The sequence below is a fragment of the Neltuma alba genome, unplaced genomic scaffold (genome assembly GCF_004799145.2).
Source record: "Neltuma alba isolate B1F8T4 unplaced genomic scaffold, ASM479914v2 tig00006695_pilon, whole genome shotgun sequence".
Lineage (NCBI taxonomy): Eukaryota > Viridiplantae > Streptophyta > Magnoliopsida > Fabales > Fabaceae > Neltuma > Neltuma alba.
Genome location: NW_021634550.1, coordinates 1 through 15725, shown reverse-complemented (window position 1 = coordinate 15725; position 15725 = coordinate 1). Strand labels below are relative to the sequence as shown.

The window sequence follows — 15725 nt, the reverse complement described above, 5'->3', positions numbered from 1 at the left end:
TAATGAAACTTATCGAACATATTGATATTTCCTGATAACCCGGAACTGACGTGTTTTAATTATACTCACATAATGAAACATAGTACTGATATTTCCTCACTGAAAAAGTCCTATAAATTTGAAGGCAGGCTTTAAGGTCTTATCACACAAAGCCCTTTAATTCGCTGAAAACATAACTGAAGAAAGGCATTTAGGCAACTCAGCATCCATCATGTCTTTGGCAGCTTCGCCACTCGTCGCTTCGTCCCAGCGCCCTCGGCGGTCTGCAAATTATCATCCCAGCATTTGGGGAGATCATTTCATTCCATATGCCTCTGAATCTTTGGTATTTCGCCACTATGTCTTTTCAGCTTTATTCCCCACGTAAAGCTATCATTATAAAAGAAACGAATCTGATACTTTTTGAACGCATGATATAAATATATTTATTAGTATTTGAGTAGCCTATAATTAGAGATCGATATATGCACAACACGTGTGAAAGACAATACGCATGTATGATCCCCCGCATTTTGATGTTATCAAGAGTAAAAACACAAAGTTGAATCTGCAGAAAGTTACTGACAAAATGGAGGAGCATATCAAAACGCTCAAGGAAGAAGTGAGGAGGATGCTCATCCTTCCACCCAAAAATCTCGTAGCAAAAATGCATTTGATCGACGCAATCCAACGTTTAGGAGTTAGCTACCATTTTGAACTTGAGATTGATGATATATTGCAGCAGATTCATGATAGTTGCGTTGAAAATGGTCAAATAACTCTGGAAGAAGATCTCCATACTCTTGCACTTCTCTTTAGGTTGCTAAGGCAACATGGCCATCGCATCTCACCTGGTATGCCTCAGCCTCTCTGTCTAGCCACTTCAAACACCATTTTGCTCTCTCAACCACCCAACATACATAATCAAGTTAACATAATAAATTAAAACATCTGACTTTGTTTCATATATATAAACCAGATGTGTTTGAAAAGTTCAAGGATGAGGAAGGCAATATCAGCAAAGGACTAACTACTGATGTAGAAGGAATGCTGAGTTTATATGAAGCTGCCCATCTTAGAGTTCACGGAGAAGATATATTAGATGAAGCTCTTGCTTTCACTTCCGCTCATCTGGAGCCTATGATCGTCCATTTGGATCCTTCTCTTGCTGCAAAAGTCAAGCACAGCTTAAGGCACCCACTTCGCAAGAACCTTCCTAGGCTAGAAGCTTGGCATTACATATCTTCTTACCACAATGATCCCTCCCACGATGAAACTCTAGTTGCCCTGGCAAAGTTAGATTTCAATATGCTTCAAAAGATGCACCAAAATGAACTCGGAAATATTTCCAAGTATGTTTTTCTAAATTATACTAATAGTCCTAATATGTATATATATACGTTGTATACAAGTAACTCACCCAAGTCATATTGTTTTTAAACTTTGTTTTAATGTATAGGTGGTGGAAAGAATTGGGTTTTAGGAGCAAGCTGCCTTTTGCTCGCGACCGGTTGGTGGAATGTTACTTGTGGATTTCGGGAGTGTTCTGCGAACCTTGCTATGCTTTGGCGAGAAGGATAACCACCAAAGTGATATGTTTGGCCTCGGTCCTTGATGATATATATGATGTTCATGGCACACTTGAAGAACTACAGCTTCTCACGGCAACAATTGAGAGGTTTAAGTTCACTTGAGTCTAAATTACTATCCCACTAAGAATTTTCATTTTAAAATTAGAAATTCTACTGTCAAAATAACTAACGATTTATCGGGAATATCATTTTTCAGGTGGGATATAAGCTGTCTGGAATTGTTGCCGGAGTACATGAGATTTTGGTACCGAGCACTATTGGATGTTTATGACGAAATCAAGCAAGAAATGACCAAAGAAGGAAGAGAATTTTGCATCAAGTATGCCAAAGATGAAGTAAGACATACTTTTATACTAATTAACTCACCCACTTTTTTTTCTATTTTGAACACTTAGATTATTGATTATTTTATAACAATGTGAACAAAATTTGTCTGATTCTTCTTATTCCATGGTCAATCAAATGTTAGTGACTGAATAATTGTCTCCAAATTAATATAATAAATAATATTAAGAAACGTGACTGATGAAGAGTGAAGAACGCAGTCTCTTTAAAGTCGGTGTATATATCGCAAGAGTTTACCACTACTTCCACTTACTCTGCCACCACAAGTTGTTTATCATGGTACGACCGATGCCCAGATGAGAAGATTGGCCCAAGCTTACTTGGTTGAAGCCAAATGGTATAATAGCAATTACACACCGACAATGGAGGAGTACATGGGCAACGCACTTGTCTCTTCAGGATACGGCCTGGTCATAGCCATAAGTTTCATTGGGATGGGTCCTATAGCGACCGAGCAAACCTTCCGGTGGTTATCAGATAGCCCCAGAATTGTTACAGCGTCACAGACCATTAGCAGGCTCATGGATGACATTGTTTCCAACGAGGTACCCACAATATTGTTGGACTAATTCTAAATCATTTAGATGTTTGATATATATATATATATATATAGAGGCAAATAATATATAATTTTTGTGTTTGCGGCGTATGTAATTGGTTAGGATGAGCAGAAGAGAGGGGATGTAGCTTCGGCCATAGAGTGCTACATGAAGGAACATGGGGTGAAGAGAGAAAATGCGATTGAGGAGTTGAAGAGGCAGGTGGTGAGTGCGTGGAAGCATTTAAATGAGGAACTGCTTGAACCCACGCAAGTGCCAAGGGCTTTGTTGACGCGAATTCTGAACCTGACTCGAGTAATGCACGTGCTTTACAAGGATTCTGATGGCTACACTCATTCCACAAACTCAACTAAACATCTCATCTCTGCTTTATTCGTACACGATTTTCCCCTTTAAAAATGTGATGATAGATCACACTTAGGTTGGAACGTACTCTCACTGCTACCTACAGTATGTAATATAAAAGTTAGTTTGATTTTTAATTTGGTCCTGAATATAAAATGTCATTTCACTTTGTCTTTTTTTTTAAAGTAATCCTTGTAATAGATACAAATATTAAAGATTCTATCAAATAATAGTTCTAACTAATATACATATTATTAGTAAGGATATTCTAAAAATAATAATACAAATTTATTAGATATAACTAATTTAATAAACTTTCTTAATGTATTCAAGTTAATTTACTAGCTTGGATAGTACTATTTCCGATACTTAATATAAGATCTTATTTAACTTTTATTTTAGTTCTAAATATAAGACCCCAATCCACTTGGCTCTAATATTTATTTTTTTCAAAATAGTCCTTCTAATAATGATAGTCCTGACCAATATATTTGATTAGTAAAGATATTTTAAAAAAGATAACACTTATTTATTACAAATAACTAACTTAATCTATTTTTTTATTAGTTAATTATATCTTATAATTAAAAATAAAAATGACTATTATTAGTGAATGAAGTTGGGGAGGCAGCGAGTCAGTTTCATTATGCCAGTAGTGACGATGGTGAATGACAACGTCTTGATGGAGACTGATATGCCATGCGCCTAGCTATTACATCCATCCTCCTCGTTTCTCCAACGCCCCATGGTTCTTTGTCAGTTAGCTCAGGTCTTTAAAATTTTTTTTTTTACGCAACTAAATGTTTTTGAAGCCCTTTATAAGATATTTTTAATATTTAGTACCTTTTAACTTTGGGTTAGTCAGTTTCATTGTGCCAGTAATGACGATGGTGATTGACAGCGTCTTGATGGAAACTGATTTGTCATGGGTCTAGCTATTACGTCCATCCTCCTCGTTTCTCCACTCTCCTGGTCCTGGATACCCCATGATTGTTTCCCAGTTATCTTATGTCTTTGATTTCTTTTTTCTTTTTTTTGTCTGTAACCAAATATTTCTGGATCTATTCATAATTCATAAGATACTTTTAATATATTTTATATAAATAAAAAAACTTTAAATTTAATATATTCTCATTTAAATTTAATAAATTTTTAATTTTTGTCTCTATTTAATATACATTATACCTCATATAAACAAAATCAACAAAATAATAAATAAAGAATAAAATTATATATACATGCAAAAAAATTCTTCCAGTGCCCTATAAATAGGACTAAAAAAGGTCTTCTCTCTCTACCTTGTAAAAAAACCAGAGGAGTAAAGAAATTAATTTTAAAAAAAACTCAAACTGGCCAAACAAAAATAATCGTTTATAAGACAATGATTTGAACGGGCATGGCGATAGAGGCGGTGGAGGTGATTCTGATGCCTAGGAAGAGCTGAAATGAGCACAGAAGAATGAAGATATGAATCCCACAGACCTTCCTCTAGAAAAACAGAGAGACTCTCAGCTTTGAATACCAGATCTAAGATAACTAAAAAGATTGTCACTAAACACCTTTTCATGACAATGCCTTTTGTCAATAATCTGGAAATCACTAATGAATTCCTTGTGAATGAGTCCCAGAAGAATTCCTGCATTATCAACTCTGGTTGTTGCCCAAGAAAAATGAAGATATCAATCCCACAAAAGCCTCTCATCCAGGAATGAATCCAGAGAGACAGACTCAATGAATTCGAGGCATGGATTGACTTGTAGCTTGCTAGGCATGATACAAATCTTGAGGAAGTTCTTACAAAATTTCATTTGATGTTGAAATCTAGAGCCATGGTAAGGATGACACTACCGTTGCTAAGAGTGGTCAAGACAGCACCAATCAGAGCATTACTGGAAGAAGTATAGGTAGTATCAACTAGAGCAACTTTAGTAGTAGCTGGAATTCCCTTTCTCCCATGGAATATAAGAATAAGGCATACAGCACCTATATGGATATGGGTATAACCTTGAGCTATCCATTCATTAATTAAAGGTTGAGGTATATTAATAGTGACATATTGTTTAGAAAAAGTGGCAGGAAGATCACAATTTTCTAAACTAGTAGACTGGACAATTTCTTTCACATGGGGTTTTCGAGGGGAGATCAAATTTCTAAAGTTCCTGGTGACATGATTAGTACGGTGGTAAAGGTTATAAGGGCTAAGAAGAGGTAGATCTGTTTCCAGGACTCTGGCATCTTCAGGAAGATGATCTATCTCAACAAGATTTTCTATTTTTCTAAAAAAGAGTTCTGTGAATAGAGGAGGGAAGTCTTTACGGAGTAAAGGAAGAAGAAAGGCGAACGGGTTTAAGGCTATTTAAAGTTTTAGTCATGATGTGATGATATCTTCTTACTCACCTTCACAAATAATATCTCACTTCTGTCAAAAATTGTATTGGCTCTGGTACCTCGGGATTATTAGCTAAATCGGACTAAGCTAACATAGTCTGATATCTAAAGCTTTAGTCTAGGTAAGGTCACTCCTTCTCAACTCATCAACGAGCCACGTTAGGACTCTTAGCTTTGAATATACTAGATCTAGGATAACTAGAAATATTATGACTAAACACTCATTTATGGATCATAATCAGATTCTATTTTCTGATACACAGGATCCTCTTAAAGAGGCAAGTGCAGAGTATACTCAGAATCTCTGACGGCAAAAGAAAGACATTATAAGTGAGGTTTCAGAAGATAAGAAAAATTTAAAAAGAACTCATGAAAAAGCCCACTAGTATTATACAAGAAAGTTGATACAACTCCTTTTGCCTCTAACTGATAGTTGAGTGGGATTTATATAGAGGCTCGGTGCCATTGCATAACAAAACTCTAATAATAGATATCATTATGATAGGTAGATATCATAATGACTTGACATTTAATAATTATAACCACCCTAATAATGACACAACTACTAATTACTATAATAATGACAACTACTTTACTTATTACAAGAAGACAAAATAGACTATAGGACGAGCTACTTTAATAAAGTAAAAATAGATGACGACATAAAGTAGTCTTCTGATAGGTCCTTTTTTATCTTCTTGACAATAATGACTACCGTAGGTTTTTGTAGATAGGTTCATGACTAGGGGACATGTTCATGACACCTTTTGGGTCAGAGTCATCCAAATCATAAAGTCTCCTTATGCAGTGGAATTCCTTGAGTTCTGCGAGCTGGGCCTCATTATCATCATCTTGGTTAGGGTCATGGGATTCTCCTGCAAGAAATAGAAATTGTGACAGAAAACTTGGCTGAGGAAGACGGAGTCCTTCAGGCTCAGTGAGTTGAATCTGTGAGTCTCCTTAATAAGGGTCGTAGGAGGCTTCTATTGGTAGAGGGACTTGTGACCCATTTGGTGGAGGTCTGACATCACTCATCATGAAATCTCTCTGGAATTCTTCAAGTGTTGTGTTGTTGGTTGATGGTGAACTTGGAGGGAAAGGTCCAATAGAAAGACATGAAGTGTCTTTCCCCGTATCTGGTTGATTAAGTGTAGTTAAGTCTTCCTAATTTTCTCTATTAATAATCTTTCTTTTCTTGGCCATGAGGGTGTGGTGACCAGGAGAAGCATATGGTTGTCTGTGCAAAGCCTTTAGGTAGCATCTATAACATAGTTTCTGAAAAAAGTATATAAACAAAAAAAATTTCTTTTGTTTGGGAGATGATAAGTCCTAGACATTATGATCCTTGAGAATTTTCCAAAATTTTCCTCTCTAATAGGGAAGAAGAGCAATCATCCCAAAGAGTGTGGTAAGAGGAGAATTTTTGTTACTGGAGTCATTCAAATGATCATGTATGACTACGACTGAGAAGGCTATGACACATGTATAATTAGCTGAGACAGACTAAATGTATCATAAGAGTTCCTCTGGTATGGGTCCTTTGATGATGGGAACGGTGAGGTATGGAGTATCAACATCAAAGTCCTAAGGATATAGGTGAATTCCAGTATCCATGAGAAGATGGTGGAGCTAGTAGAACATAGTGCTTTTGACAAGGTTTTAGGCATCTGTTGGGGATTTAGGATGGGATCCAGGAGGAAAAATGATGGCTCTTATTCTGTGAGACATTTCTGGTTCAAAAATGGTTAGGATGAAAAGGGATTGGTGTTTGAAGAGTGACAAGAGTTTTAGAGGCTGAGAAACTTTTTAAAATCTTAAGAGGAAATATGCAATGATGTTTTGGTAACCTTTAAGGTGATGGACAATGAATTTATAGTGAGAGAACTAGTTTTTCCATCGGAGTAATTGGCTATCTGGTAAAATCTTTCCCTTAGGACTAAGTATTCTGGGAAAAGACGTATTGTCTATTTCTACTCTGAATTGATAAGGACTAAGATGAAAACTGAACTTCTCGATTCCTCTTTTGATTGCAAGGATCTCCTCATAGGTAGCATGATAATGCTTTTCTGACTCTTTGAATTGTTCGCTTATATGTCCACACTAGAATCTCTTTCCATTTATTTCTTCAATTAAGCTAGCTCTCCAAAAGTCATTACTAGCATCAGTCTGGAGGATTCGCAATTAAGATAGCTCCTCAAAATTTATTCTAAGAAATTCTATGCTTTTGACACTTATTTTTCCTTTTTTTGCCGACAACATAATCTCATATTTTTCAATTATTTCCCCAAATTAGGACAATAAAAGTTTATGGGAATCCTCATCTTTTGAGAAAATTAAAAGGTGATCAATATAAACGAGGAGGTTATCAAGCATAGGTTTAAAGATTTTGGTCATGGCCTTTTGGAATAGTGATGGGGCAACTTTGAGCCCAAATGGCATAACAGTTTATTGGTACTGGGCATTTGGAATACAAAAAGCAGTTTTGGGTCAATCTTCTGGGTGGATACCTAATTGCCATAATCCTGCTTTAAGATCAAATTTGGAAAAGATATTGGCATCTCTAAGATGGACTGTAAGTGAACTGGGCTTTGGTAAAGGGAATTTATCATTTTGGAGGAAAATATTGAGAGGTTTATAGTCAATGACTAACCTTTTCTTCCCTCTTTTGATTTCTAATCTATTTTCAATATAGAACGCTTGGCAAGCCCAATTAGATTTTGTTGGTTCAATAAGGCCTTGTTTGAGAAGGGCAAAACATTCTTCTTTAGCAAGCTTGAGATCTTCTGGATTCATTCCTGGATGAGAGGCTTTTGTAGGATTGATATCTTCATTTTTCTTGAAAGGAAGTTTTATGAAAAACTCTTGGCTTTTCCATAAGGGAAATGGATAAGAGAATTGTTGATGACTATCAGCACAAAACTTGAGAAGATAATCTCTTATACTTTCATATCCTGGTGGTACCTGTTGGAGTTGAAAGAGATTAGGAATTTCAGTATATGCATTAAAGAAATTTTTATATCTAATTCCTTTAGGTAGTACTTGAAGATTCCTAGTATGATAATAAGCATCAAATCCAATAAGGATATCTTTCCTAGGGAGATCAGTACCAGGAACTTTTATCCATAGAATACATCCTGGAAAGAATTGGATACCAATCTTCTCTTGAGTAATCCGTTCAATCTTGAATGTTTTTGAATCAGCAATAAGGAAGGATTGATAACAAGGGATCCATGTTTCAGAAGGAAGGATATCAGGATTCATGATGGTTCTGCAAGCTTCAGTATCTATGAAAGCAATAACAGGAATTGATTTTTCATATCTTCTTAGAAGGATATGGATTTTGACATTTGGCTTAGGAGTAGTTTTGTTGTGTTCTGGCTGAGAAGCCAAAGAACTAAGAGAAGATGGATATACGAGTTGTTCAAGGAATATAAATACCTTTGAGGATAATCATCTTCTTGGGATAAAGATTCAAAGTCAGTCTCTTTATCTTCAGAGAAAGGAAGAACATATTGTGTTTCTTCATCCTGAGCATCTTGTTCTTCAATGACAGAGTTGATGTCTTCATCTTCATTGATCATTAGAACAGTCTGCCAGTGTTCTAGTATCTTCACATCTCTTTTTGTCTTGTTAGGACAATTTTTTGCAAAATATCCTTTTTTCTTGCACAAATAGCACCTGTTAGATTTATTTGAATAAGGCCTGTACCTTTTGAAGTATCTCAGGAAAGGTTTTCTAGATCTTCTTCTAGAATATGAGCCTTTTGGATATCTGAAGTGTTGATAATGAGATTTCCTCTTGGTAAAACAAGAGCAATTTGTATCGTCTTTGCACTTTATCTTCAGATGAGGCTTTTTGTAGCCATGCTTTAGTTTTGACTGTTCTTTCGGCATTCTTTCGAAGAACTTTTGTTGTTCATAGAGCTTGTTCATAGTTGCCAATGCCAACTGGTATATTTCTCCAATAGAAATGTCAGACATATTTTTATGGAGTGCATTGATGGTTCTATGAAATTTTGGTTGCAGTTCATCTGGAAGAACGGCAATAAAAATATGCCTGAGATTGACATCAGTAGCTCCTCGCAGCATATAGTATTTTTCAGACGTTCTCTAGAAATGCTTTTGCAAGTCTTTTTTATCTAAAGAACAATATTTCATCTCAAAGTATTCTTGATGATGCCTTTTGTCAATGATCTAGAAATCACCAATGAATTCCTTGTGAATGAGTCCCAAAAGAGCTCCTGCATTATCAACTCTGGCTGCTGTTATCTTCTAGTAATCACTGAGGCTTTGAAACCATTCTCTTAATGTTTCTGTTAGTCTTAAGAGGAATTCTATAAGAACTTCCTTAATATTTGTATCATGCCTGGCAAGCTGTAAGTCAATCCATGCCCCGAATTCATGGAGTCTGTCTCTCCATTTTTCTAGAGAAAGGTCATCAAAAGTGAACCTGTGCCTCTAGTTGGCTTGTAATTTGTTCTTCTAGGTTCAAATGTATGAGGAAAAAATGGTTCTTCATCAAAAGGATCTTCAACTATAGGATCTGGTTGGACTATTGCTACCTTAGAAATATCAGCATGATATGTTTCAGAATCAGAGTTAAAACTATATTCAATAGAAGGATTAGACTCAGTTTCAGATCTTCGATCTGATGATGATTGATCTTTATTCAAGGATTGGAGAGTGGCTATGGTTGTGTTTGGATCAACAACTTTTTTTCTTTTTTATCTTTCTAGAAGAGAAGTTTGTTTTGGTGGAGATAATAGTAAAGTTCTTATTATAACTCCTTAGGAGGATGGTTTAGGTTCAATGGGTTTAGTGTATGAGGATGATGGTTGAAAAGGTCTTTCAGGTGAAGGAAAATGAGGTGGTCTTATTGGAAGTCTAGGAAAAGGATTTGGTTGTATAGGTTGAAAAGTTGGTTGAGGTTTTCTCAGTCGTCTTAAAATAGGATAAGACATTTTAAAAACCTTGCTTTAATCAGATTCTTTGAGATAAGAAGGAGGTGATGTTGAGTATGTAGGAAGTTGAAAACTAGAGGGGTAAGATGGATAAGGATCATAAATAATTTGTGAATGATTCTTTGCAATATCTAGCTCAATTATCTGCAAATCCTTTCGGATTTGTGACAATTCTTGCTCTTTCCTGGTAAATTATGATCCAATGTATCCTTTTTCGATAAACCGCTTCAGATCTGCATCTAGTTGATAAGCCTGAGAAGACAAGGTCATATAAAGCTATTTGACTTGATCAGAGACTTGATCAAGTCTACTTGTCAAAGAATTAGTTGTGAGAGTCAGCAGGTCAAACTTTGAATCAATCTTTGTCAAAGTCCTATTCTGGCCGATCACATTCTGGGTCTGCCAGTTAAGAACTTCTTCTATTGTTGAGACAGGTCTAGCTTCACCAGTAGGAGAGATTTCTGTTAGAACAGAGAAAGGTCTTGCTGTGTAACCTTTGTTTTTCTGTTGGTTCTTCTTTCAAGGGGAGGAAAATCTTGCTCATAAGGATCCATTATTGCTATACACGGGATGAATTGTTGAAAGAACAAGAATCATTGGATCTGGCCTCTGTTTAGAAAAAAAGGTCTTCATGACCTGTTTCTTTAAGCAAATCATATAGAGAATCTACTATAAGTAACAGTAGGAACGTGAACCTTCTAGTTTCTAGCTTTTTGTTTTGGGCCATGGTCATCATCATCACGGTGATGATGGTAATGCTTGTACGAACAAGGAGATGTATTCTTCTCCTTTTGCTTCTTTGTAGCATACCTGATGGGACAAGACCATCCATCTTCATCTTCATCGTCTGATGCTTCCCACCAGTAAGGTATATCGCATTCACAATCAGGATCACATTTTTCTGGTGCATGATCCCAAATGAAATGACCATTTATGTGAGAGACATAACATGGCTTGGCATTTTGATCTACCCAAGTAATTGGAGGATCTCGCTTGGATGGAACATAGGCCGGGGTGGTAGACAAAATATATCCAGAAGGTACAGAAGAACCTTCTTGGCCGGGCTTTGTAAAAACAGTTTTGACTGTGCCATCTGGAAGCCTTTTTATCTCAGGAAGAGTAGAAGTATGAACATCCTTTTGAACATCATGAAAGTGTTTTTCATAGTTGGTGATCTACTCAAGAGGCATCAACTAAGCAAGTTCTTCTTTTGGGATCTGTTAGGGAATCTGGATGATGGAGGTATCATCAGCTCTATCAGAAACTACATAAAGAGCATCTTTAGTAGAATTTGAAAAATGAATGTTAAGAGCATGGTTCTGGAGTCTGTAGATAACTTGATGATGAAGAGTTGCTACAATAGCTCTAGGATCTTGTTCTGCTTCAACTATCTGGACTTGGATTTTTAGTTTGTCCGTCAAGGTTGGATCTCCTACTCCTAGCCGTCGGGGGTTTCCATGGCCACCAAGGGCATGGCAACGACGCAAGGATTGAAAGCCGAACAAACACATAGTGCTGATTGTATGTGTTACGTTGGATCAAGCGTACTATGCCTTCAGGTTGAAAAAAAGCTAACAATAACGAAAGCCCAAATGCAATGGCCCAGTAGGCTCTAAACCCAATTTGTGGGGCGCGGTTTCTCTTCACCGAGGTTCCGTCCCCAAATGCAACTCAAATAGATTGTTGTGGGTGGCTATAAACTTGAATTCCAAAATTACAGCGAACCACGAGGCATATGTATGTATGGCCCACATATCACCAGTAAAAATATATTTTCATCCAAAATAAAATTTATTTATAAATAGTCAAATGTTACTATTTTACACAATATAATTATCCTTCTTAAAACACCATATAAATTACTTCTCTGATCCTATTTATAAAACAAAGGGAGAAAATTTTTTTGGTCATATTTATATATTACATCATCAAATTTTTAATATGAATATACTATTTTATTTTATATAAACTACTTCCCTAATCCTATTTTTTTGGTCTGTTCCCTGATCCTATTTTATTTCTCTAAAAAAGATTATTTTATTGTGATTATTTATAAATATATAAATACATTTTTGTTTTGGATGAAAATATATTTTTACTCTTGGTTTTCTGTAATTTTGGAATTCAAATTTATAGCCAGCCACGACAATCCATTTGCATTGCTTTTTGCCATTTGCTCCAAACGCTTGTCATAGAGCAGAAGTGGAGGCGGAGTGGGTGGGAACCCATCATCTGAAGGACTAATTCAATATTTGTACCCAAAAAAAAAAACATTATTCTAGCTTGATAGTTGCCAGGGAATAAAAAGGCTTGATGGGGCGGTAAACTACCTAGTTTTTTTTTTCTTGGTACAAACAATCTATTTTCTTAATTGAACCCAATGCAGACTACTATGTTTTAGAGCAAGAGAAGACTGACCCATCACAAATCAGCTTGCAGATGCCCTTGCTAAAGAGGGACTATCTACGTTGGCCAGTTGCCCGAATCACCTAAGCGCTTTCTGTGACAGAGATGCTTTGGGATCAAGTCCCCCGTCAGCTAATTTTTGGATTTTTGGGCATTTTGCCCTCGTTTGTAACACAAACAGTGTTGAATTATTCATATCGGGAAATAGGTTAGCCCAACTCTAATGGGTTAAGCCTTAATGGGCCAATACAAGATGTCCAATTCCCTTGTGGAATGTAAATTGTCAAGCCCAGCCTTTCATTATCATGGCTTAGGACAAAAACAAAAAAAAGAACACAACACTGCTCTGCACAATTTTTACAAAGTGATAATTGAGATTTAATTTATAGTTTCCTTGCAAGTAATTGTCCAAGAACTTGGCATATATTATTTTGCTATCCCTGCTAATTTATACTTTTGTAACTGAAATTTTCAAGAGATAATACTAATTTAGACAATTTTCAACAATCAATTACAGTAATAAATAAATGATATAGCTATCTCATAGTATTCAATTTATTGACTCAAATTTAAACAAAGAATGTAGGGATATCTAGGAGCCCGGAGGAACGACGCAGGGATGGCTGTTTTGATAAGTCAGCTAAACACATGACAATGGGGCTGTCGCTGTTCTCCATCATGAACATCATCCTGGCAATTTGTCTTGATGAAATTGACGCTGGGCCTATCCAATTTCATTCACTACTTATGTTTTTTCAATAATGTATATATATAAATATATAAATAAAAAGATACGTCCATTTCAACCAAAAAAATTGTCCGAAAAAGACTAAAAATCAGGAAAAAATTCAGTAAGATCTTTTAGAATAATATTAGAATAGGAAACAGAGCAACTTGTTCGTTTTTTTTTTTTTGAATTAGAAAAGTAGTTACTAGTGATATGATCAGGATCAAATTTGTGATATCTCACTCAATTGCATGCTATTATTATAAAGGGGTGTTTTGTAATCCAAAATTTTTTTTTAAAAGCACTTTTCTCCAAATTGAGACAAATTTCTTTATATATTTATTTTGTATATCATAAAAATATTTTTAAAATCAAAATTTTGCTTCTACCTAAATACTCTTTAAAAAACCTTCCAAAAATCTACCGCTTGTAACATTTCAAAATTCAGATCAATATCTGCGATCGGTAGAGGTAAAAGTAAAAGTAAGCGGTGGCGGTGCATCCCTCACATTTTCAAAGCTGAAAAGCGTGTACGAATAAAGCAGAGATGAGATGTTTAGTTGAATTTGCAGAATGAGTGTGGCCATCGGAATCCTTGCAAAGCACATCCATTACGCGAGTCAGGATCAGAATTCGCATCAACAAAAGCCTTGTCACTTGCGTAGGTTCAAGCGGTTCCTCATTTAAATGCTTCCACGCACTCGCCACCTGCCTCTTCAACTCCCCAATCACATTTTCTCTCTTCATCACCCCATGTTCCTTCATGTAGCACTCTATGGCCGAAGCTACATCCCCTCTCTTCTGCTCATCCTAACCAATTACATACGCCGCAAACGCACAAATTATATATTATTTGCCTCTCTCTCTCTATATATATATCAAACATCTAAATGATTTAGAATTAGTCCAACAATATTGTGGGTACCTCGTTGGAAAAACAATGTCATCCATGAGCCTGCTAATGGTCTGTGACGCTGTAACAATTTTGGGGTTATCTGATAACCAGCGGAGGGTTTGCTCAGCAGCAATAGGACCTATCCCAATAAAACTTATGGCTATGACGAAACGATTGCCCATGTACTCCTCCACGGTTGGTGTGTAACTGCTGTTGTACCATATGGCTTCAACCAAGTAGGCTTGCACCAAGCTTTTCATTTGCGCCTCCTACCATAATTAAAGAGATTGAGTTCTTTATCTTCGTTGTTCATCATCACGTCTTACCTCTTCTTTGGCGTACTCGATGCAAAATTCTCTTCCTTCCTTGGCCATTTCATGCTTGATTTCATCGTAAACATCCAACAGTGCTTGGTAACAAAATCTCGCGTATTCTGGCAAGAATTCCGAGCACCTTATATCCCCGCTGAACAATGATATTCCCCAGAAATCGTTAGTTTAAGCTTGGCAAACAGAGATGCATATGGGTAGACTGCGGAAAATTTCGTCCCAAATTCCCAAACAAAATCGTCGGACATGTGCCTTCATCCCAGATTGCCATTTCTACTTCTTTTAAGACTTCTTTAGAACCTGGCCGGAAAAAAAATTAATACTCCTTTAGAATCGTACTCATAGTCACATAATTATATATACCTGCTGAAAACAATAAAAATATTGAAAAAAAAAGGACATACTCAATATAGATAAAATTAAAATTTAAAAAGAAAAGAAAATGAGAGGACAAAAGAAGATTTACTTAGACAAATGTAAATAAAATAACTAAAGGAATGGTGGCAAAATATATACATAAGCAATGGAATTGTTAATTTGGCACAAACATTTTATTGTCACTTTACTTAAGTGATGTTGTAGTTGTAACTCCCAGGCAATTTATATTAAACTCCTATGCAAATTTCTAGACATTATTGAGGACCACGGACTAATTGACATATATAGAAAAGTTGCACGCGCTTCTTACTAAAGGAAATCCCAAGGGACAAAACACACTGTGCTTTATTCCCAAGGACAAACTATTATATGGGAAATCACTAAAAAAGATCTTGAAAATTAAAAAATACATATAAGAATCGTTCATAAAAAGTATTGTCATTTGTTTTATTAATTATGTCAAAACCCAGACTAATATATATTACAATGGGTCATATTTGCAATTTTTTTATTTTTAATGTCTTTTTTGTGATTTTGCATTATATTCATCAATTTTTATGTACTTATATTTACTCTTCTGATTCAATGCTTTATTCCTAAGGTTCGTTTGGTACAAGGGAAATAAAAAAAAAAAACGCGAAGAAAAGAAAATTTTTGATGAGTTGATTAAAAAAGTGATGAAGTGGGATTAAAAGTTTTTCATTAATTTTTATTACTCTTTTGTCTTACATTTTTTATTAAAATTTTAAACCTTGCCTTTTTAATTTTTTAAATCGGGCTTATTTAAAATTTTTTCTTCTCTCTCCTTTCCTCCATTTCTC

At 35.6% G+C, this 15725-nt stretch overlaps 1 protein-coding gene across 1 annotated transcript; it reads left to right on the top strand.

Moving 5' to 3' along the window:
- The first annotated feature begins 211 nt into the window (after positions 1-211).
- Positions 212-2875, top strand: LOC114750942 ((-)-germacrene D synthase-like). Its single transcript, XM_028939589.1, has 7 exons — positions 212-325; positions 554-833; positions 959-1331; positions 1439-1657; positions 1768-1906; positions 2213-2461; positions 2579-2875. The coding sequence occupies exons 1-7, from the start codon at positions 212-214 to the stop codon at positions 2870-2872; spliced, it is 1668 nt and encodes a 555-aa protein (XP_028795422.1). The 3' UTR covers positions 2873-2875.
- Positions 2876-15725: the final 12850 nt, after the last annotated feature.